The following is a 22,140-nucleotide window of genomic DNA, read 5'->3' as shown; positions in this document are numbered from 1 at the left end:
TTAGTTTTGACGTTACTTCACCATAAGGCAATGTTGATGCAATGTAAAATGAGCCAAGAGATTTTGATAAAAAATTGCAAAAGTACATAATTGATTAACAGTTAAGTAAGCTTACATTACAGGAACTTTAACACATGACCCTGTAAATGTTTTTTTCGTGATATTTCTAAAATGTTGTTTTATGTTGAATTAACGGTCACAATGTGATGACTCAAACATCAATGGTTTCATCGTCTTTGAGTATTTGACGTCAACACGTACTTCGGAATACAGCTTTGGCTTCTGCAGAGCGACTTGAGGTGGGTGCTTCTAGCATCGAAACGAAAGAATCATTTATAGACAAACGTCTCTGTAGTTTCAGAGAGGCAGGAATAGCAATATGCAAAAGTTATGCATGCATTCCAACCATAATCGAACGTCAATGTACAGTGTTTCACTAACGTCATTGCTGTCGCCAATAAACTAGATTAGAATCTCTGAAGCTTAGATTTAACTTAGCTGCAACGTGGTTTTGTTTATTTGTTTTCCGAAACTAATGTGCAGATAGCCAGCGAAACTTCCAGCTGATGCGTTCAAGATAGACGAAAATATCTCAGATACTTATCAGTTGTTGACTGTGTTGTGTGCAAGTTACTATCTAACGATATGAACATGCTGAGCTTCTGTCCAACTTGCGCAATGCTTACCGGCATGAAAGATGCATTCTTTCAAGGAAAACAACGAAACGGCGATCCGCGTATTTCAAAATAAAATATGCCGATGGTACATCTACTGTGCGCGATGCGATGTATCAACATTCAGATTGTTCTTCAATTGTTGTGAGACAATTATCTATTGCCATTTAAAAGAAAAGGTTTGTGTTCCAGTTTAAGATTAAGCATCAAAAAGTTTTTCTTGATCGAAAGATTTTCACAATCATTGCTTCTACATCAATATTGGTTCGCTCCTGAGACGACGCAACCACTGCTAGACCAGCTGGTGAAGTTATGAAACCAGTTTAATTAACTGCTGAATACTTAAAAAGATTTTTATTTCTGCTGTTCAACTTTATTACCGCTTAGCTTTGTGACGTCTGATAGGTTGCTGTGATTGTCATGGAGCTCCAGTGTTCCCTTGCAAGTTTTAGTTTGTTTATGATACTCGGTAGAAATGTTTGTCCACTGTTCCTCAAGTATGTTCCAGGCTACAGCAATCTCACCACAGACGTGAAGAATCAATGGAACGAAAGGTTTGAACGAAATTCTACATCTCACGTTAGCGATTGAGCAGTGGTAGAAGTTAAATCTGTAATAGCAGTGCGACTGCGTAACTACAAAATAATTTGGCCTAAGATTTTGAAATGGTTGATCCAACATAGCAGTGTAACAACTAAAAAGTATGTTGGATTTGCATGCAAGATGTATTACCTCAACAAGGGTATGACCGAGCAAAAGTTTGCTCGCTGAAACAACTGGTTAAGAATGGAAGTGATGTCACTCTAAGGATAACAAACTGCTCAGTGGAAAATTCGCTCATTTTTTTGATTTATTATCAGCCTTGCAGACTAGTCGATAGAACTTATTAATAAAGTAAAGTAACGAATTCATATTTTTCCAACTGCTGTATGACACTTCATGGTCACGCAGTGGTTCTCCAATTGTGAGTCGTGGCGCTCTGGTGCGTCATTTCAATATTTTAAAGACGTTGTACATTTTTAATTGTTTGTTAAACAAAAATAAAGCTGCTGTGCTATATGCCATAAGCTTACTTATAAACACTACAGTAATTATACTTTCCTCTTTTCCTGTTTTGTCGTCCGACCAGCAAGGTGATAACCACGCTGTGAAGTCGGGCGAAAAATATACGACTCCGAGTAGGCTATACTCAGTTTAAATGCTGTGATTATTTGTAGCCTACTTGGTTGAATGATATGGTCAATGTTTTTAGGTGAGTGGAGATGATTTGATTACTTGCGATCAAAACTACAGAATCTAGTGCAGGGATATCCAAACTTTTATTACAATGGGCCGCATTGTCACTTGAAATAATTCAATGGGCCGCAAAACTCAATAAATTTCAAGAAAAATGGATACGGTACAGAAAACAAAAAAATTAAAAATTATTAATTTCATCTTTGAAAATAGGAACAAATAACACACACATAGAAGCCACAGAGCTGCACACATTCATCATTAGCGGCGCAACCGTGACATACATGCAAGTTGCACTGGTGGTGTATCGTGTACGAAAGCTTTTGACGTGCGGTATCAATCTCAGAAAATTTATGAGATGAAGTGAAATGTTTTTAAATGCTAGTATTTTTCAATTTTTAGCAATTTTGCTAAAAAATACTACTTGGAGTGAAAATGGCTGCTGCAGCACGAAAATTTCAAGTGGTCTGTAGTGCGGCCCGTAGGTTGCAGGTTGGACATCCCTGATCTAGAGAGATCATTTATCTTTGTGGAGATTTTGTTTATCTCTTCCCACCTGATCTGTCAGAGCATCCGTCTTTTTCTGCAGAGCAGCATCATCTATTCACGCTCTATTTGCTACGGTCCAGTGCGTTTACCTTCTCGCCTTCGAGGAAAGCATCAAGACTAATGTGGTTTTGTGAGTCATATATTTTTTGATTAAATATTGTATCATTGCATTGAAGAACACCTAGCTGTTGCCAATAATTGTTCAATCACTTTCAATCAATCACTTCATGGAAGTTTTACATGCTTTTCTGTAAATCATCTTAGAATTACTGTAGGCCTAATTACTTAGGCCTATGTAAGTTGATATCTCAACATATTACAGTAAAAGCCTCGAAAGTTCAATATCGACAACAAGTAGGTTAAACTATTTTGATGGAAAATTTAATCATGTTTGCTGTATTTAGGGGCTACTCAAGCGTTGCGGCGTTTTCCATATCGGTTGCTATTGGTTACTTTGCTTCAGGTAAACTTCACCTTGTTCACACTTTGTTCATTGATTGAATCTTTATTCTGGGACTAAGAAAGCTTCTTTGAGAGCTTAATCCTGGCTGCTTCCCATACTTGTAGAACAGTAGTTCCCAACCTGGAGTCCGCGGACTCCTTGGGGCTCCTTGAGAAAGCATTTGGTGGTCCGTAATTGCCTTGATGAATTTTGGAAGCGATCTTTTTACTTTCATTTCTCTCATTAAATTTGCTTACGTTGAAAAAGTTTTGGCATGGCACTTTGGGTTACCTTAATATTCAAATACTGTTGACATTTCTTGAACAATTCATTCATTTTCTTATTTGAGCAACTGTTTAACCCGATGTTTGCCGCAGGAGTCATAGCGGCAATGCAATATGACACGGTACAGTAGGCCTACTTGAGTAGCATAATTATTACAATAGTGAATAATAGTTGTAGTAGTTGTATGATAATAGTTATAATAATAGTATTATTAGTATTAATAATAGTTATAGTTACAATAGTTGTATGTTAATTGAGTTTCAGGCAAAATTTAGGTAGGGGTCCCCAGAATTAATAATTTGTCTAAAGGGGTCCGTGACAACCAATAGGTTGGGAACCACTGTTTTAAAGGCTTTGAATCACTGATGCAGTGATGCAGGCCCGGTCAACGAAATTGAAGTTTTCCGATTGTTGATTGTTGAAGTCTTGTTGCCAAGAAATTATTCCATCCATGAGATGGGAGCAGTCCTTAACGTGCGTTGCTCAAGCGTACACCCCGAGCGTCGAACCAGCGCCGCTTGATCTTAAAGCTTCTTCGTTTATGAAGTCACGCGCTAACCAAAGTGAGTCATCAGAATTTGATAGATGGCACCATATTTGAAGATGACAAGGAGAAAGTGGTTCAGGGTTTGAAATACATTTCGCCTAGGGATGGTAGAAGTAGGGGATTGCTCACTCAAAAGTAAGGTGGACAACTGGAGGGTCATAATGTTATGACAAAATTTGATGCAACTGCAACTTGAGGTCTACTGCCATATGTCGCATACTCAGGTGCAGTTAATATGACCTGCCCACGTGTGTACAAAGAGTGTATCGCCAAAATAAATGTAGGAGATATGGGATATCATGTTTAATTAATAGGTATTCAAGTCATTGTAATGCTGCGGTTAACTTTACGCAACAGCGGTAACAATAGGTAGCCTCACACTGCCGCAGTAAGGTTCTGCAGATTTTCTAGCACTCAAAATTTTAACCAAATATAGCAATTCATTTGATGAGAATGAATTTACGCAAAAGCAAAGAAAACGTTGTGCAGTTCTGCTAATTTTTGAACTTCTTAGTGACCCTCCAGCTGTCCATTTCACAAGAAAAATCAGTAAAGTGAGTCGTCCCGTTATTCCACTGTCCCTAATTTCGCCCCACTCTTGATTGACCAGATCTTGTGGTTGGCACAAAATAGTTTTAAAGAATCGTAAATCTGGATCAGAAGTTTAGATAAATTATGCTGCAAAATAAAATTCTTGTTTTCTATACTGTATATCTGAAAATCTATCAGTATTTGACATCAAACAGATATGGAATTTCGCCGAGCTTGCAACTCCGTTATATCGTTTCTTTTCACCCTGAAATTATTCAATTTTGCTTTCTCAAAAATTGTCAATATTTTCCTGTTTCGTTTTTTTTTATGTATGTAAACTCAGGCTTCGGTTATTCTGACAAGCTCGTGAAGAGTCAAATGAAAAGTATGAATCATTGACCGTTTAAATTTAACTTTTATCTCAAACAGTGATGTAGCCGGGTATAAAATTTCTTAAAGAAAACCTAAAATTTTGGGGGCAAATATCTATGGTTAAAAGAATGTAGCCTAAGTGGTGTGTTTTTACCTCATTAAGTCAAAGTCATAACTTGGGTCCAATGTCGTAGGCTAAGTAGAATATTTTCATGTGAGGGAGGGGATGTTATTTCACGGCAGAAACAAAAGAAATTCCATGACAGGCCACAAATCGTAGGCATAATATAGACTAAATTGTGATCATGATGAAGATTACAAGATGGCAGAGTAGGCTAAGCTTCACTCACATTACGTTTCATTGGTTGTAAATCTGTCAATTAAATGAGCAATGCAATGTAAATTGTGAATTCTTACATTCTAAACTTCACCACGCAAGGTTATGTTTTTGAAATCTGGAAAGTTACAATTTAGCAATAGCCTACGCATTGTGACTTCTGCACCTTCAATGCAAAAGTAAATGCTGAGATACGTGGAACTTTCATTAATTGCATTAATAAGTTAGAGCTTCGGTAGAGAGTTTGTCTTGTTGAACCATAGGCATACGAAGCCGAGCAACGTGATCAAGTTTAACATCTTCAAGTTTATTACATATAGAAACACAAAACTACGCCACAAATTAAGTACCGTATCGAATGTTTTCGACATCACAAGATGTCCTCTTCAGGAATAATACTATACATACAACTTAACTACATCTGAATAAAATACAATGGTTAAACTAAATCTATAAACAAGAAAAGACAAAAACTGCACAGTACTTCTGACTAGCTCAAACTCAACGATAGGCTCCACGAGAATCAAAGGCAACTGCATCAAAAGGTGTTAGACATATCACATAATATGGTAGAAAGGCAAGGTGCGAAAAAAGTAATTTTAAAATACAGAGCAAGAAAGATGAGCCGCAAGCATACACTTGTCTGTTCAAAAGTGGATTGTGACGTTTTATGTACAAGGCTTCCAAGATCTTAGTTTGATACTCAGACCTGCCTCTGGACATGATTTCAAATTGCTTGATAGAAACGTTGTTTTGACATTCTGTACATGAGAAAATGTGATCTTTAATTGCGCTTTTCTGTACAGAATTCAAATTGAGGTGTTCCCCAGCTCTAGTCGATAAATGTCTTGTTGACATACCGATGTATGTCAGGCTTGCATCACGCAAACAACTGAATTTATAAACGACATTAGAACATAGAGCAAAGGGCGTAGGCGACTTCAGCTGGAAATATCTGCCTACTTTGAACGTTCTATAGGCTATATTATACAGGGTGAATGTCACAATCAAATTTATTTTTGACAATTTTAGCTAGATTTTTTAAAAATCTTACCGAATCTTTTCCCAGGAATGGTACATCAAAAAAGTTGCTAAAATCGTTTTCTTCGGGTTTATCTTTCGGTTTCGTATCCAAAAAAGCTTTTAATATTTTATCAAAAAAGTATGACGGGTATCCATTTAAATGTAGCATAATTTTTAACTTGTTAGTTTCATTGTGGAACAATAAGTCCGTCGAGCAAACCAAACAATTGTATGCTTGCGGCTAGTCTTTCTTGCTCTCTGTATTTTAAAATTAGTTTTTTCGCACCTTGCCTTTCTACCATATCATGTGATCTGTTTAACACCTTTTGATGCAGTTGCCGTTGATTCTCGTGGAGCCTATCGTTGAGTTTGAGCTAGTCAGAAGTACTGTGCAGTTTTTGTCTTTTCCTGTTTATAGATTTAGTTAACCATTGTATTTTATTCAGATGTAGTTAAGTTGTATGTATATTACTCCTGAAGAGGACATCTTGTGATGTCGAAAACGTTCGATACTTAATTTGTTGCGTAGTTTTGTGTTTCTATATTAATAAATTAACATGCAAAATGTCCAGGTTGAGTAATTTCTTTTAACTTTGATTCTATAATTGTTTTTAAATCTAAGTATTCCAAGCTAAAGTGCTTTCTATACATGTTCGTGCTCATCTATTGCTTGTATGTGCTCACCTCCTAGCTGCATGTGCTCACCTCCTACCTGTGTGTACTCACCCCCACTTGCATGTGCTCATCTCTTACTTGCATGTGCTCACCTCCTATCTGCATACGTTCACCTATTATCTGCATGTGCTTACCTCTCACCTGTGTGTTGTCATCTCCTACTTGCATGTGCTCAGTTGTGTGTGTTGACCTCCCACCTGTGAGTGATCACCTCCTACCTGTATGTTCTCATCTATCGCGTGAATGTACATCTCTCCTACCTGCATGTCTTCATCTCCCACGTGCATGTTCACCTCCTACTTGTATGTGCTCACCTCCTACCTGCATGTGCTCACTTCTTACCTGCATTTGCTCACCTCTTACTTGTGTGTGTTCACCTCCCACCTACATGTATTCACTTCCTACCTGCATGTGCTCACCTCCTACCTGCAGGTGTTCACTTCCTACCTGCATGTGCTCACTTCTTACCTGCATGTGCTCAACTCTTACATGAGTGTGCTCACCTTCTACTTGCATGTACTCACCTCCTACCTGCATGTGCTCACCTCCTACCTCCATGTGCTCACCTCCATCTGTATGTGCTCACCTCTCACCTGTTTTTGGTTTGCTTTTCAGATCTCGTTAAAGTTGTGATGACCTTTTCAAGAGAGTCTGATAGTGACAAATTTGGCTTCATCATCCATCACTTTGTGTCAATTAGTGCGTTCTGTCTTACTTTGGTAATAACGACGACTTGTTGTTTTCAGTCATTTTAAATTAAAGCCAGGGACATTGATGTCTGCACTATAATCGTTTTGATTAATGTACGGTATTTCCTAAGATATTTGCCAGCTGTACAAAGTCTATACGAATCAGTATCCCTCCATAGATTGTGATATATTTACAAATGCTTCATCTATTTATCAGCATAGCAACAGGTATCAGACGAGCTACTGTATAACTATTTCTTAAATAGATCTAACACAGAATCTGGAAAAAAAATCCTATCAGGTAGGCTACTGTACTGGGACCAACGATCTTGTCAGAGGTTCCAGCAACTTGAAAAACCTATTATTTCATTGTTTAAAAGAAATGAAAACCCTAATTTTACAAATCTATAGAGAATCATAGCTTGTGTGTAATGAAAATCTAATCTTTGCTTATTTTTTGTAATTTTTAAGCTTTGGTAGAGAGTTTGCTTTGTTGAACCAAAGACAAACAAAACAAAGTAACTTTAGCGGGTTTAACATGTTTTATTACAAAGTCATATACAGTAGGGCTACCATATGTCCTCTTTTTAGAGGATTGTCACAGTTTCTTTCTATCTCTTACCAGGAAAGAGACTTGGAAAGGTTCAATGACGTAGTTTAATGGGATATTACTGAAAGGCAGTCAATTAAATGTCGAATATTTGTACTGGTGAAATGATAATGAAAATTCTTGAAGGACTTTAAGGAACGGGTTCTCGAATAACTCTAATTTCGAACACAATTTATATCAGCACCAATTCAATCTACTTGTATTCAATTACTTCAAATCTCAATCAACAATAATTTCTGCACCTTTTACCAATCCACAACTCATAACACAACTCTCATAATCAACTCAATATCAACTCTCATAATCAACTCATAATAATTGTCAGGCAAACTACACCACTATTTATAGAAGGTTGGTCGGTCTAGTAACTTCGAGAAGGTTACGTAATGTTTCATCATAAGGACTCATTGTTCTGTCAAGTTGCATTAAACGTAAACAAGCAGAAGCTTCCAGATTGTCACGTAGGGTAGAAGATTCTAGAAAATACGTTACATAACAAAGACCTCGCAATCATAAGTTATTTCAGGTCAGTGACCGATAATAACACACAACATGAGAATTCCATAACCAAAACAGCACGCTTGGTCAAGACACAAAGCAGCCGTCGCGAGGCTTCGCACATTGATTGTGACATACGCCCCCCTTTAGAATATTGTTGCAAACTTTATAACAACACAATCAATACAAAACACATTGCAAAAACAATTAATTACTCAATAAAACAGTTCTCATTAGTTCATCGTTGCATGATCTACCAACGACAGCGTTTCTCAAAACAATAATTGTCACGTTTACTGTGAAAGTTTCAACCGTCCTCAATGTCTTCAGTGCTCCGGCGAGCGAGATGACCCATCTTCTTACATCGGAAACACTTCCTCTCTGGACAGTCCTTGGCCAGATGACCTTCTCTGTGACAGTTGTAGCAAGCCTTCTCATCAAAAGGGCAGCTCCTGGCTATGTGTCCAGTCTCCCCACATCGGTAGCACTGGTTGTCACGGCAACGTCTGTTTTCCGAATATCCACCGTCAGCAACGCACTCCCTGGCGAAGTGTCCGCGTCTACCGCATCTAGCTTATAGCAAACTCCAAATGGTCGTCGCTTGCCTCCTCTCCTCGGTTCTTTGCGCTCGTTGTATCCGTCATCGTGAGGTCGTCGCTGATTAGCCTATCTGCAGAACAATCTCGAGCAAAGTGACCATTCTTGCCACAAGAATAACAAGTAACTTCAGAATCTCTCTCAGTAACATTTCCGATTATAAGATCAACTAAAGGGTTTTGTAAACATAACGCTTTCACAGTCCCCTTACAATACGGCGTTTCGATATGTATCTTCGCTAACGGTCCTTGGATTGAAGTGTTATTTATCGACATCACATGGCCAGTTTTTCCCGTTAACTGACTGTCTTTTACTAAATCTCTCCTCACCATTATACCCGCAGAAATAGAATCACGTAAGACTTTTACATTTTTGTTTCCAATTGTTGCAGTCACTACTGGCAGGTAATCTTCAGGTATTATTTTTTCGCAAGCATCTTTTTTTGTCTTCTTTCCCGTTTTCTTCTCCAACTGATCATCTTCATCCGGTCTCTCCTCCTCAAGCGCTGGTTCATGAATAATTATCGCGCAACCACCTTGATAAACGCCTGTGTTTCTCCCAATCTTTCCAGACTGATTGGATAGGGAAAACGACTTGTCCTTGCATTCCTTTGCTTCGTGTCCTTGCCTATTGCAACGATTGCACCACTTCCTCGCTTCTTGATGATTTCTGTTAGTGTTCTTCAGGCAGTAAACAGCCTTATGACCTAATCCATTACAATTAAAACAACGTACTTCTCTTGGAACCGCACCTCCTTTAAAATTATTTGTTTGCTCCTCGTCATTATGGAATGACAACATCTCTTCGGTCGACAACTTCTCATCATGGGCAACTAAATACTGTTCCGCCACACTGGCTATTTCTTCTAGAGTCTTTGGACTTCTCTCCATTAAATAAACTGAAAGATCTTGTGAACATGACTCTGTGAATTGCTCCTTAACAATAAGGTTGGCCAATCCATCTAGCGATTGTTCAGCCCCCGAAAGTTCAAACCATTTTAACAAAAGGTTTCTTAAACGTTCAATAAATTGACCTGCGCTTTTGTGAAGTTCAGGCTTTGCCTCACGGAATCTTTGACGGTATATCCATGCTCGGTAAAATTGTATCGCTTTAACAAAGCTAACTTCAATTTGTCGTAGTCCATCGCATCTTCTTGTGAAAGTCTTGAATATAAATCAAGGCCTTGCCTCGACAACAACATGCTTAATTGAGTAGCCCACGCTGTCTTCTCCAATTTGGCTTTTGTAGCATATCGTTCAAATCTTAACAAATAACTATCCAACTCATCTTTTTCTTCAACAAATGATGGCAAATCTGGACGTCTAACTTGCGCCACAATAACATCTCGAGCATTATCAATAGTAGAATTAGATCGCTCACCAATGTCCAGGTTTTGTCTTTCTAAATCAAGCTTTAACTTTTCCAATTCATATTGCGCTCTTCTTTCTTCAGCTTTTGCTTCCCGCTGCGCCCGCTTCTCTTCAGCTTCAAGTTGTGCTCGTTTCTCCTCAGCTTCTGGTTGTGCTCGATTTTCTTCGGCTTCTGCTTCGCGTTGTGCTTCTCTTCAGCTTCAAGTTCTGCTTTCCTTATTTCAAGAGCAGCTCTTCTTTCTTATCTTTCGTCAGCTTCTTGCTGAGCTTTTTGGTCCATTATCTTGTGATACTCTTCCATCACAAACTGAGACCTCTCATTGTCACTCAGCCCCATTCGTTCAGCCATGCTCCGTAGGTTTTCGATCATCTCATTTTTGACAGTATCTCCCATTTTGACAGCTTGTTGTTGATTTATTGTTCTTTCGGTTGAATTCTATCCTTCGGATGATCTATTCTTTCGGTTATTCCCGGACGAGCCCCAGAATGTCACAGTTTCTTTCTATCTCTTACCAGGAAAGAGACTTGAAAAGGTTCAATGACGTAGTTTAATGGGATATTACTGAAAGGCAGTCAATTAAATGTCGAATATTTGTACTGGTGAAATGATAATGAAAATTCTTGAAGGACTTTAAGGAACGGGTTCTCGAATAACTCTAATTTCGAACACAATTTATATCAGCACCAATTCAATCTACTTGTATTCAATTACTTCAAATCTCAATCAACAATAATTTCTGCACCTTTTACCAATCCACAACTCATAACACAACTCTCATAATCAACTCAATATCAACTCTCATAATCAACTCATAATAATTGTCAGGCAAACTACACCACTATTTATAGAAGGTTGGTCGGTCTAGTAACTTCGAGAAGGTTACGTAATGTTTCATCATAAGGACTCATTGTTCTGTCAAGTTGCATTAAACGTAAACAAGCAGAAGCTTCCAGATTGTCACGTAGGGTAGAAGATTCTAGAAAATACGTTACATAACAAAGACCTCGCAATCATAAGTTATTTCAGGTCAGTGACCGATAATAACACACAACATGAGAATTCCATAACCAAAACAGCACGCTTGGTCAAGACACAAAGCAGCCGTCGCGAGGCTTCGCACATTGATTGTGACAAGGATTTGTCCTATTTTTTTCAAGATAAATGAATAATCCTCCGAGGACACTCAGAAATGCTCAAATGTCCTTTTTTTTGGTATTTTGAGTTTTCTTGGTTATATTTTCAACAGGATTTTATGGTTGTGCAAATTTTCAGCGATAGCTTGTAGGCTATGTGCTTTCCAAAACAATTTTCTGCACCAATGCAATACCGGTATTCAAAGATAATTCAAAAAATTGACGTAGCCTATCTTGTTGGTCTGTTGTTGTAAACAATCAGACGTCTATTGTATTGTAACATGTTAAACACCATTGTTTCGCGGTTATCGGAAATTTGTGACTTTGAATTTGGAATTTTATAAGGAAATTTGTGACGAAGTAAGACATTTGAGATATCAAAAAAATGAGTGGGCTATGCAGGCTAAATCACGAGGAAATACATTAAAAAAGTGACCTAAAACAGAAAAATGCAAAAGAGTTTGTCGTATTTTTAATTTACGGCCCTCTGCATACTTTTACAAAAAATATTTTTTTACTTAGATTTTATTAAATTGATTCAACGCTTGTAGACGTTATGATTACCAACTTAAGAGTTTGGCTTGTTGGTCAAGTGAAGAAAGCAGGAAAGAATGCCCAAAAATGCACCATGAATAATATAACTTACGGTAGGCTACTGCAAAAAGAAATCGTGGCATAGATACTTTCAGTTTATGCAGATGCAAATAGAACTCATTTTATGTACAATTTTCGTTTCAGCCTCAATGGTGCATGGAAACAAACAGCCTTTTAGTTATCTCAGTCTGTTTTCATAATCTTGACTATTGAGTAGCATACAATTTCAATCATATTTCATGCCAACAATTTTGTAAGTTCAAACCTGATCCTTTCTCACTGAAAAAGTTAAAGCTTTGCTACCTGGAGGTGGTGCCTGATTTGTCACATTTTGTAAATTTTTGCGATCGTTGCTGTCTCACTTAAAATTTCTAAAAATCAGATATTTTCGCTTTTTGCTGACTCGTAATAATATAAAAGCTTTTTGTTACCTTGAGGAAGCATTCAAAAATGAGAAAAACTATATTAAATAACGTTCAAGTAGACTGTGAAAAAGTCCTTGTAAGCAAGTCTTGTTACCAGTTTAACTGAAATCTTATAAGTTAAATTGTCTTCGTTTTTCCAACCCTTGTGATGTTGAAATTCATTGTGTCATTTGGGGAAGAAAGAAAAATATGTTAAAATATGATTTTTAAAAATTTTACTCAAACAGCAACCGAAAGTTTGAAAAATCTGGAAACGTATTGCAGAATGAAAGCTAACAAATCAGACCATATAAGGGGGCTGTAAAACATTCATAGGCCAAATCTGGCATATAAATTTATCTTGTTTTTTTTGCTATAACTTTTGCTGCATAAGCTTAAAATTATCCAAAAGATGTAAAAGATTGTCCAAACGTAAAACTCCACTTGCATTTTACTTGCTGGCGAAACGTGTCCTCTTTTTGAGCTATGAAAATATGGTACGCCTAATATACAGTAATATAATTTAAAAATCAACAAATGTTTTCGACACGTACTTGTGTCCTCATCAAGAATTACTTAAATCTGTACTATAAGGCACCTGCAGCTAATAAGGCCCTGCCGGTAATAAGGCCCACCCCCGGGATCTCCGTTGTTACAAATGTTTTAAACAAAAGTGAAATCTCTGGTTGTTGCTATGGTGAATTGAGACTGACTAGTAAAGTTTCACAGCCTAAAGTTTACAACTTTTTGAGTTACGGAATTAAGGTTGAAGTTTGGGGGGACTGAATTTGAGTGGTTTTATTAATTTTCACATTTTTTAGACCGCTCTGCAGTTAACAAACCGCTTTGACTTTCGTTTTTTGCATTTTATGTGAAACCTATGTGCATGCTGGTGCAGTAAAACCAATAAATTTGAACTTTTTTCTAATTAAAGCAAGACTGATAATGATGATCACGACTAGGCAAATCTTAGTAATAAGGCTCATGGGCACATGGGGTAGGAAAATTGTACCGTTGGGCATCCCTGGTTAAGAAAGTGAGGGTTAAAGACTTGAATAACCCAAAAAATTCTTGTTACACTATTAATCTAATTTGTTATTGCAATGGAAATATCATAATTTCAGTATCAAAATACTTTAGTATCCCTACCACATTTAAAAACACCATGTCGCTTTGAAAAAAATGGAGTATGGGGGTAGGAGGGAATAGTTGTCTCTGTGTATTTACTTGTTAGTTCTGTGCCTGTGTTGCCGATTAGAAGTTGTTTTGTGGTGTTGTTATTGTGAAAATCACTTTTGAAAATCACACCTTTTCTATCACTTTTGGTGCAAATTCAAACCGGGCCTTATTCACAACACATGCATCTAATAAGGCCCGCTTGAGATTTTTTTTATTTTTTTAGTATTTTACAACTCCTTTTACTTAGAAACTTGTTTCACAGAAATGTTGTTTAGATAGACCCAAAGTATCCGTATTCCAAGTTTCGTTCAAAACTATGTAGTATTTAGAAAATATTAAGGTTTGAAAATTAGCGGGCCTTATTAGCTGCAGGTACCTTACATAAAATGAAAATTACAAGATAAATCTGACTATGCACTGTAATGACACTCAGACTGAAAAAGCACAAACTGAACAAGTGATACAAGAATGATTACTAGTAAATTATACGGCGGGAAACAGATTACTTGAGGTGTAAAGTACAAGCATGTGAGAAACAATTAGAATACACACAAAATGTTTGTAGCCTAATTTTATGTAAACAATACCTACAATAAATGTTTGTTTTTGTTTTGGTGTTTATTTTACATTGTATTTTGCTGGAACATTGTATTTTTCTGTATTTTCTGTTTTCTCGACCTTTGCTATGTTGACGTGTGTTGTTTTTGCTGTGATAGTCAGAAATAAAAAAACAAAAAAACAACCGAAACAAACAACTGTTACAATTTTTAAAATTATTATTTCTATAGGGTGCCAATTGACTGATAGACTACATGGTCGTCTCGTTGTCTCCCTGTCAGTATGGAAACTTGTGCCACTTTTGCAGTGTATTATCGAGTTATTATCTTTGCACCAGTTAGTTTCTTGTGCTCCATAGTATTGCTTCGTTTTCACAGAATCGTCATCTTTTGCTGTACTTTGCCATCTTCCGACTTCTTGCAGAGGTGTCCACCCCATTTGTTAATTTGAGGTGAGATCAGTGTTCAATATGTTTATGAGATCTTCATTAATTTACAGATCATGTTCAACATAGCTTTGGTTAGTGACTATAGGAGAAGGCGGGGCAAGTTGAGCACGTTTTTTTTTTAAATCTTTTTTTTTATTTCACTAACTTTTTCGAAGACTCAAGTACTGTATTGCATTTCAAAAACATGCTAATAAGCCAAGTTTTTAGACAAAAGCTGGTTGGTTTTATTTATTATTTTGCACTGTATTCAAGTTTAAGTAACGATTGCACAACTTGCCCCGGATTATTTTTCCGGGGCAAGTTGTGCAGCACCATGGGGCAAGCTGTGTAGCACCATGGGGTAAGTTGAGCAACAACAATCGTTCGTTTTGACTAGGGGCAAGTTGAGCAACATATTACGGCCAGAAAAAGTACTGACAATTTAACAAATCAGCTATTTTTACAGTCATTCACTGGTCATTTGTTACATTCATTTATGTGGAAGACTTTGAAACTATGTAAAAATGGCTAATAGGCTAGAACATTTGTAAATTAACAAAGGCGGTTTACAGGAACAGTTGCACAACTTGCCCCGTCATCAATTGCACAACTTGCCCCATTCACACTTTTTTTAAAGAACAAAAAATTTCAAGAAAACTAACAAATGTACGAAAAAATTTTACCTGCGAAAATACAACTACATCACATGTCTACTGACCCCTACTGCTAAAGTTTGACTAGTTCTATTGTGCATCCAAAAAATCAAAGTTTTGTTTGCATCTGAATTTAGATCCTAAGATCTAAACACCGTATATCGTTGATCAAGCCTAACCTGCCCAAAAAACTGATAACTGCAATTCACGTGCTTCAAAGGCATTATAGGGAAAATATAATAATGGCGTTAAAGATTCATTACGCTATTTATTTCCTTTCAAACGGGGACTTGCACAACTTGCCCCGTTGCACAACTTGCCCCGCCTTCCCCTATTACCATGAAAGTATTATAAATGACAATATTACCATATTAAAATTACCGTCAAACATATGTTTACCTTTTTTTAAATTTCTACACTACGATACGTCGAGAAATTCCTTGAATAGCTTCTATAGTAGGCTTGTGTGATGTTCGCGCTTCGTTTCCGAAGATGGCCAATGAGATTGAGATCAAGCTTTTTTCTTTAGTTCAGTGTAGGCTACATGAGTGCGCAGATGGCTGATGAGGCCTATCTGTGCGGTGAAGCTTCCACTGCAGGATGGACATTGGAAGGATGGTTTGCTGTGGCCATAGGGTTGTTTGAGGCTCGGGACTTGCGATGTTCTCGTTTTTTTGACAGCAGATAGCGTGCGGTGTTTCTCAGCTGATTCTGCGCCTTTAGAAATAAGAATGCGCCATGTTGGTCGCTCTACGGCTAAGTCTTCCCACGGGTCTACGTCGATGGCGAATTCTTTCATGGAAGCTTTTAAAGTGTCCTTAAAGCGTTTTCTTTGACCACCTACATGACGTTTGCCGTTAGTCAGTTCTCCGTAGAGCAGTTGTTTAGGAATGCGATGATTCGGCATCCGTTAGACGTGGCCAGCCTATCTTATTTGTGCCTTTTTTTGATGGTAAGAGTGCTGGGCATGTTCTCTTTACTGAGAACTTCGGTGTCTGGGACTTTGTCCTGCCGTCGAATCTTGAGAAGCTTTCTGAGGCAGGAAATGTGGAAGTGGTTCACCTGCCTTTTTTGTCTCCTATAAAGAGTCGAGGCCTCACACGTATACAGAAGGGTCGTCGGAATAACAGCTTTGTAAACTTTTAGCTTTGTGGGCAGTTTGATTCCACGCCTCTCCCACACATGTTAGACCTCAAGCTACCGAAGGCGATAGAGGCTTTGGCGATTCTGTTGTTGAATTCCAGGTCAATGGTGGTTTTGTTAAAAAGAGTAGCCTACTACCGAGATACTTCAAACTTTGACATACAGGTAGTTTCTGGTCGTTTACAGTGATGAGTGGTTTGCTATAGGATTTTCCAGGGGCTGGTTGATACATTGCCTCGGTTTTTTTAGTGCTGATTGTTAGTCCAAAATTATCGCAAACAGAGGAGAACTTATTCATTTGTTGCTGGATTTCACTTTTGGAACAGGCGTTCAAGGCACAGTCATCCGCGTACAGAAGTTCCTTAATGACAGTTTCGATCATTTTGGTGATTGCTTTGAAGAGTCTCAGGTCAAATAGTTTTCCGTCACAACAATAGCGAATTGGGATACCATTACAGTCTTCATCTCTGAAAGCATCTGTTAGCATGGCTGAAAACATCATGCTAAACAATGTAGGTGCCAGGACACAGCCCTGTTCGCCGTTTGTAACTGGGAAGGCTTCAGAGAATTCATTGTCATCAACAACGTAGGCCATCATTCCATCATGAAATTGTCTTACAATGAAGATGTATGTAGTTGGGCATCCATATTTATGCATGATCTTCCACAATCCTTCTCGGTCACTGTATCAAAAGTTTTTGTCAAATCGACAAAGACAGTGTAGAGGTCTTGGTGTTGCTCCATGCATTTTTCTTGAAGCTGTCTGGCCACGAAGATCATATCTACAGTTCCTCCGCCCTGGCGAAATCCGCACTGGCTTTCAGGGAGGAGGCCTTGCTCGAGATGGTTCAAGAGGCGGTTCAGTAAGACACGAGCCAGAATTTTTCCAGCAATTGACAGGAGGGAAATTCCTCAATGGTTGTCGCACAGTTAGGGATTTCCCTTGTGTTTGTAAATGTGCACTATAGATGCATCTTTGAAATCCTGGGGAAGTACACCTGTAAACCACATTGACTGGAATGAGTCAGTAAGACTGTCGACAAGGCTTTTGTCGCCTGATTTGTAGATCTCTGCTGGTATGGAGTCAGGTCCAGGGGTTTTTCCCAAGGGTAGAAGGTCGATGGCTTTCTGAACTTCAACTGTTGGGAGGGCGTCGAGTTCACGATTGATGGTTACCTGAGGGATGCGATCAATGGCTTCGTCGTTTATCTCTGAAGGCCGGTTGAGGACATCATGGAAGTGTTCGGCCACGTTTTTAAGATTTGGCTCTTGGTAGTGAGTAGAGTTGATCCATCGATATTAAAGAGAGGACGTGGTTTAGACGTGGACGGACCATACTCAGTTTTTAAGGCGGTGTAAATGCGCTTAGTGTCGTGCCTATCTGCATAGCCAGTGTTGTACGCGTCATTGAAATAATTTGACGGCGTCAGCGTCAGCGCGAATTGCCTAAAAACTTTACGGCGTAAAGGACTGCGTAAGCTCTTACAGAAATTGACGGCGTCAGCGTCAGCGCTAATTTCTAGCGCTATTTTTTGCCAGCGTCTCATAAAACGGAAATATTTCAACCAAGTTCAGGCTAACAATAGCTATAAATAAAGAGCAGGTATTATGTTTTGAGACTGTATTGTAATTAGCTGCTCAGCCTATTAGTTATCTCCTTGCAGAAAAACAAGCATTTCAAAACATTTGTCTGACAATCTGCTGCGTTTGAGACGCATATTCAGGGGCGCCGGAGCGATTTTTGACTGGATGGGCAGGAGTATGAAAAAAGGGCACTTTTGTTGCTGAAAGGCCAATTTTTTTTGTAAGTTTTAAAATAAGATATAGCGATAATGCTCATCTATCAACTCATTATCGAGTAATGATACAAGTGTCCGCTATACAAAGAACAATGGCACGGAAGGGCATCATGCTATTTTATAATGATGTAATATAACTTACTGTGATGGAGAATTTTGGGTCGTGAATATTATTTTGACTTGAGGCAAAAATAGAATATTGTAATTAGGCTAAAAGCGAATAGCATAAATTTTTATATTGCAAAGTGTGCAGTAGCTTACATAACCTTAAAATGGCACCATTGCCCCCTCTTCCCTCCCCACCCACAGAAATTTTAGGGCGAGGGGGCATCCGCTCCCCCTGCTCCCCCCCGCTTCCGGCGCCCCTGCGCATATTGTCATTTCCAAGTGAAAACATGCCTTCCACAGCAGCGCTGGTTGGTATTGGTGTGTTGTATTTCAAAAACAAGTTTAAAACGTTTAGTCGGAAAGGTATTACTGTTCCAAGCGTGCTGTGATAGTTTAGCATGTATACATCTTTTAACGAGGTCCACTGCACCAACATCGCTCTTTTCAGGGGCATAGAGCTCTTGAAATAAAGTATATTCAACGTCCGCGATGCCATTCATGGATTTTTCGCTTTCTGTCTCTGATCCCTCGTTCTCAATACATGGGTGATCACCATTTGGCGAACTTCTTCCGCATGTATTCTAGGAAGCCATTCCAACCAACGCAAAAGCCGGTAATTCGGATGAGTCGCGCTGGCCAGAATAGCCTACATTGTGAAACGAGATTTTCCATGAAAACAAAAAATGACGCTTAGCGCTTGACGCTTAAAATCAACAAAATAGTTGACGGCGCTATCACTTCCGTCAAATGAAAAATAAATTGACGGCGCTAGCCTCAGCGTCAACAAAAAGTTGACGCCGTCAAATGACGCCGTCAAATTGACGGCGTCAACGTACAACACTGTGCATAGCTTTGGATCTCATCAGCTTTAGCACTAAGCCAAGAGTCTTGCATGTTTCGCAACTTGACTTGAATCTTGCTGCGTATATTGGTAAAGGCAGTTTTCTTGGAAACATGCAAGGGGTTACGCTGGTGATCTCTAAGTAGAAGTCGCTTGGCTTCCAGCATTTCCATGATCTCTGCGTCGTTTTCATCAAACCAGTCTTGATGGTTTCTGACTGCGGGGCCTAGTACCTCAGATGCGGTGGAGTGTAATGTGTCTCGTAAAGTGGTCCATTGACTTTCAGTGTTGTTATCACTACTGGTTGTGATTGAGAGATTGTTTCTCAGGGCACATTGGAACTCCTTCACAGTGTCAAGGGAATTCAGCCGGTTGATATTGAGCCGTTTTGTGACTGTTTTGCCTTGTTAATAGCTTCTATAGTAGGCTTACTTATATAATTGCATTGCAAGCTATAATTATAATCTTATACCGGATACAGAAGAAACCGCTTTTGAGGTGGCAAAAGTTTTATCAATAAATTGTTATACAAGTTTCTGAACCTGACTGATAATGTTTACTTCTTGTGTTTAATTTAATGGTTCAGTTACATCCGTAGTGAAGGATCCATGCACAACGTTCCATTTTTAATAAGATTGAGAAACGGGAACAGAGATTAAGAGACATCAGCGTCTGTTTCTTCACTCATAAAATTTCATGTGAAAATACGTTTGATAAAATTTTGGTATTTCTCACGCTCTTTTCAGAGCATTTTTAGCGTTTGAAGAAGCCGCTGTGCCTCTCAATCAACTAGCAGCTTACTTGAGCCAAATCATATTCTCTTCTCTAAGGTGTTATGCTCTTTCTCCTTCAAAGTATTTCCTACGTTGGCTAAAATCTAAACAATCTTTCCCTCAGCCCCTCAACAAAGAGATTTCATCCCTTCCTTCTCGACGCTAATACCTAGGCTACTCTAAAGCTAGTACAATACCTGTTCTTATCGAGACAGGCGTTGACGCATCTCAACCGCCTTGCACGAGCGTCTAACTTTTTTACTCAACTATTGCCCTTATGGAAAATTGGATCATCTTCTTGTTCTGTTGTTCTGAGAAAGAGATACAGACCATCAATGATTGTATCATCCACCAAACAAAGCAGAAGGTCTGTGGGCCTGCTTCCACCAAGTTCTCCGTCCTTGCAATCAGTGCCAATCTGGAGTGGTGAAAGACTTTGAAAGCCATGGCTTGTTTTAATTGGAGCAGAGCCGCTATATCATTCATATATTTACATAAATAAAGTACAGTCATGTGTTTGTTCAACGACAGGGCTTTCGGTCATGCTGTGTCTGTTAGACAACAAAATCTTATTATGTCACATGTTACTGATATAACGATATCAAACATTTGACGCCACAGGTGGATTTTGTTCATATCTGGACATAAAACAAGCAAGTTGTACTTCTACAATGGCTGCATGATGACGACCACATTCTTCGTGTCCAGAATACTCGTCATTCCCCTCTTCTATTACAAGATCGTTCAAGTTGTTTACCTGGAAGACAATGCCTATTTGTGAGTTGTTTACTTTTAGAATACATCAACAATCAATAAAACAAGATCTAAAATGAAGCGAAAAGATTTGAAACAGAGAACTATCACTTCCAGCTTCATTGATATGTTGCTAAATGGAAGAAAGCTTATGAAGAGCTATGTTGCAATGTTTCTTGTAGGATGATGGTTTTCTTTTTATAATATTGTAGGTTTGTCTTATGTCTGCAATGTTTTAATTTAAATATTGCCAACTACATTTTTTATTTGAACAACTATCTTATAAAGCCACAAGCATAGCTGAATATTTTAAATAAATATATGTTTTCCCGATCAGACGATAGGCTATAGCTAGCCTACGTCTTTATGAACATGGAAGGTCAATAAACCGTTTTTACTTTCATAGAATCAACTCCATGATCTTCCATTCTTTGCTCATCATCTGCGTCATCTTGGATGTGTTGAACATTGTTTGGTTTAAAAAGATGTTGGACGGAATCATCAAGCACTTCAACGGAAACTTGCAGAATAAAACTGTTTGAGGAATATAGAAATACAACTTCTGCTGTCACTGGATTACCTCCTATTTCGGATGACAGTGGGTAGTTTCTCAGCGGAATGTGAAAAATAATAAGATGCATGACTTTGTTAAATAGCAATTCATTATGTTGAGCATGAATATCACTTTTCAAATGTCACATTTGTGTAGGCTATTTATTGCATTGCGCATAGATCACCGCTTCGGCAGTTTGAGCACTTTGGCAAGATGGGTGAAAGTACCCAGGTGTGGTTCCTTGTGGGTTACCACAAATGGAAAAATAACCACGCTGCATTACTTATATAGTAATAAGGCGTTCCTGCCTAGTGTGCGATTTACGGCACTTCAGAGAACTTAAGGTCGAAACATTGGCGTCCTGTCTGCAGTTATGTTGTCTATTCGTATGCAATCCTTTTCCCCTTTTAGTTACAACTTTTGAATATTTCTTTGTAGCTTCTTTTAAGTTGTTTTTTTGATGAGATACTTTTACAAGAAATATATTGAACGTTTTTGCATCTTCTCGTAGTAGACTAATAGAGGAGAAACAGTCATTAGCCTTGAGCGAAGACCGACTGTTGATTGATTGAATCTTTATCCTCGGACGGGAAAGCTTGTGGCAGAGCTTAAATCGTGGCAGTTTCGCATACTTGTAGCGGCTTTGAACCACTGACGCAGGCCCGGTCACCGAGATGGAAAGAGTGAAGTTTCCGATTGTTGAAGACGTGTTGTTGGTGGGAAATTATTCCATCCATTAGGTGCCGCTGAATGGAGAGCAGTCCTTAACGTGCATTGCTCAAGCAC

The 22,140-nt window shown here is 38.5% G+C and overlaps 1 protein-coding gene across 1 annotated transcript; it reads left to right on the top strand.

Annotated features, from left to right (window-relative positions):
- The first annotated feature begins 1,116 nt into the window (after positions 1-1,116).
- LOC145782592 (TLC domain-containing protein 4-like) lies at positions 1,117-21,764 on the top strand. Its single transcript, XM_082594405.1, has 7 exons — positions 1,117-1,228; positions 2,500-2,589; positions 2,864-2,922; positions 7,287-7,390; positions 14,682-14,755; positions 20,670-20,825; positions 21,208-21,764. Exons 1-7 carry the CDS (start codon positions 1,134-1,136, stop codon positions 21,341-21,343), a joined length of 714 nt encoding a protein of 237 aa, XP_082450531.1. The 5' UTR covers positions 1,117-1,133; the 3' UTR covers positions 21,344-21,764.
- Positions 21,765-22,140: the final 376 nt, after the last annotated feature.

Source organism: Aplidium turbinatum, chromosome 13 (assembly GCF_918807975.1).
Source record: "Aplidium turbinatum chromosome 13, kaAplTurb1.1, whole genome shotgun sequence".
NCBI classification, from domain to species: Eukaryota; Metazoa; Chordata; class Ascidiacea; order Aplousobranchia; family Polyclinidae; genus Aplidium; species Aplidium turbinatum.
Note: the sequence above shows the minus strand (reverse complement) of the source record. Positions and strands in the feature narration are given on the sequence as shown.

What these genes read in the sequence shown, in the direction of transcription:
- LOC145782592 (XM_082594405.1), top strand. Translation starts at nt 1,134, where the DNA reads ATGATACTCGGTAGAAATGTTTGTCCACTGTTCCTCAAGTATGTTCCA. An exon ending in ATCAAGACTAATGTGGTTTT is followed by an intron (nt 2,590 to 2,863) that starts GTGAGTCATATA and finishes TGCTGTATTTAG; the next exon opens with GGGCTACTCAAGCGTTGCGG. An exon ending in ACCCCATTTGTTAATTTGAG is followed by an intron (nt 14,756 to 20,669) that starts GTGAGATCAGTG and finishes TTGACGCCACAG; the next exon opens with GTGGATTTTGTTCATATCTG.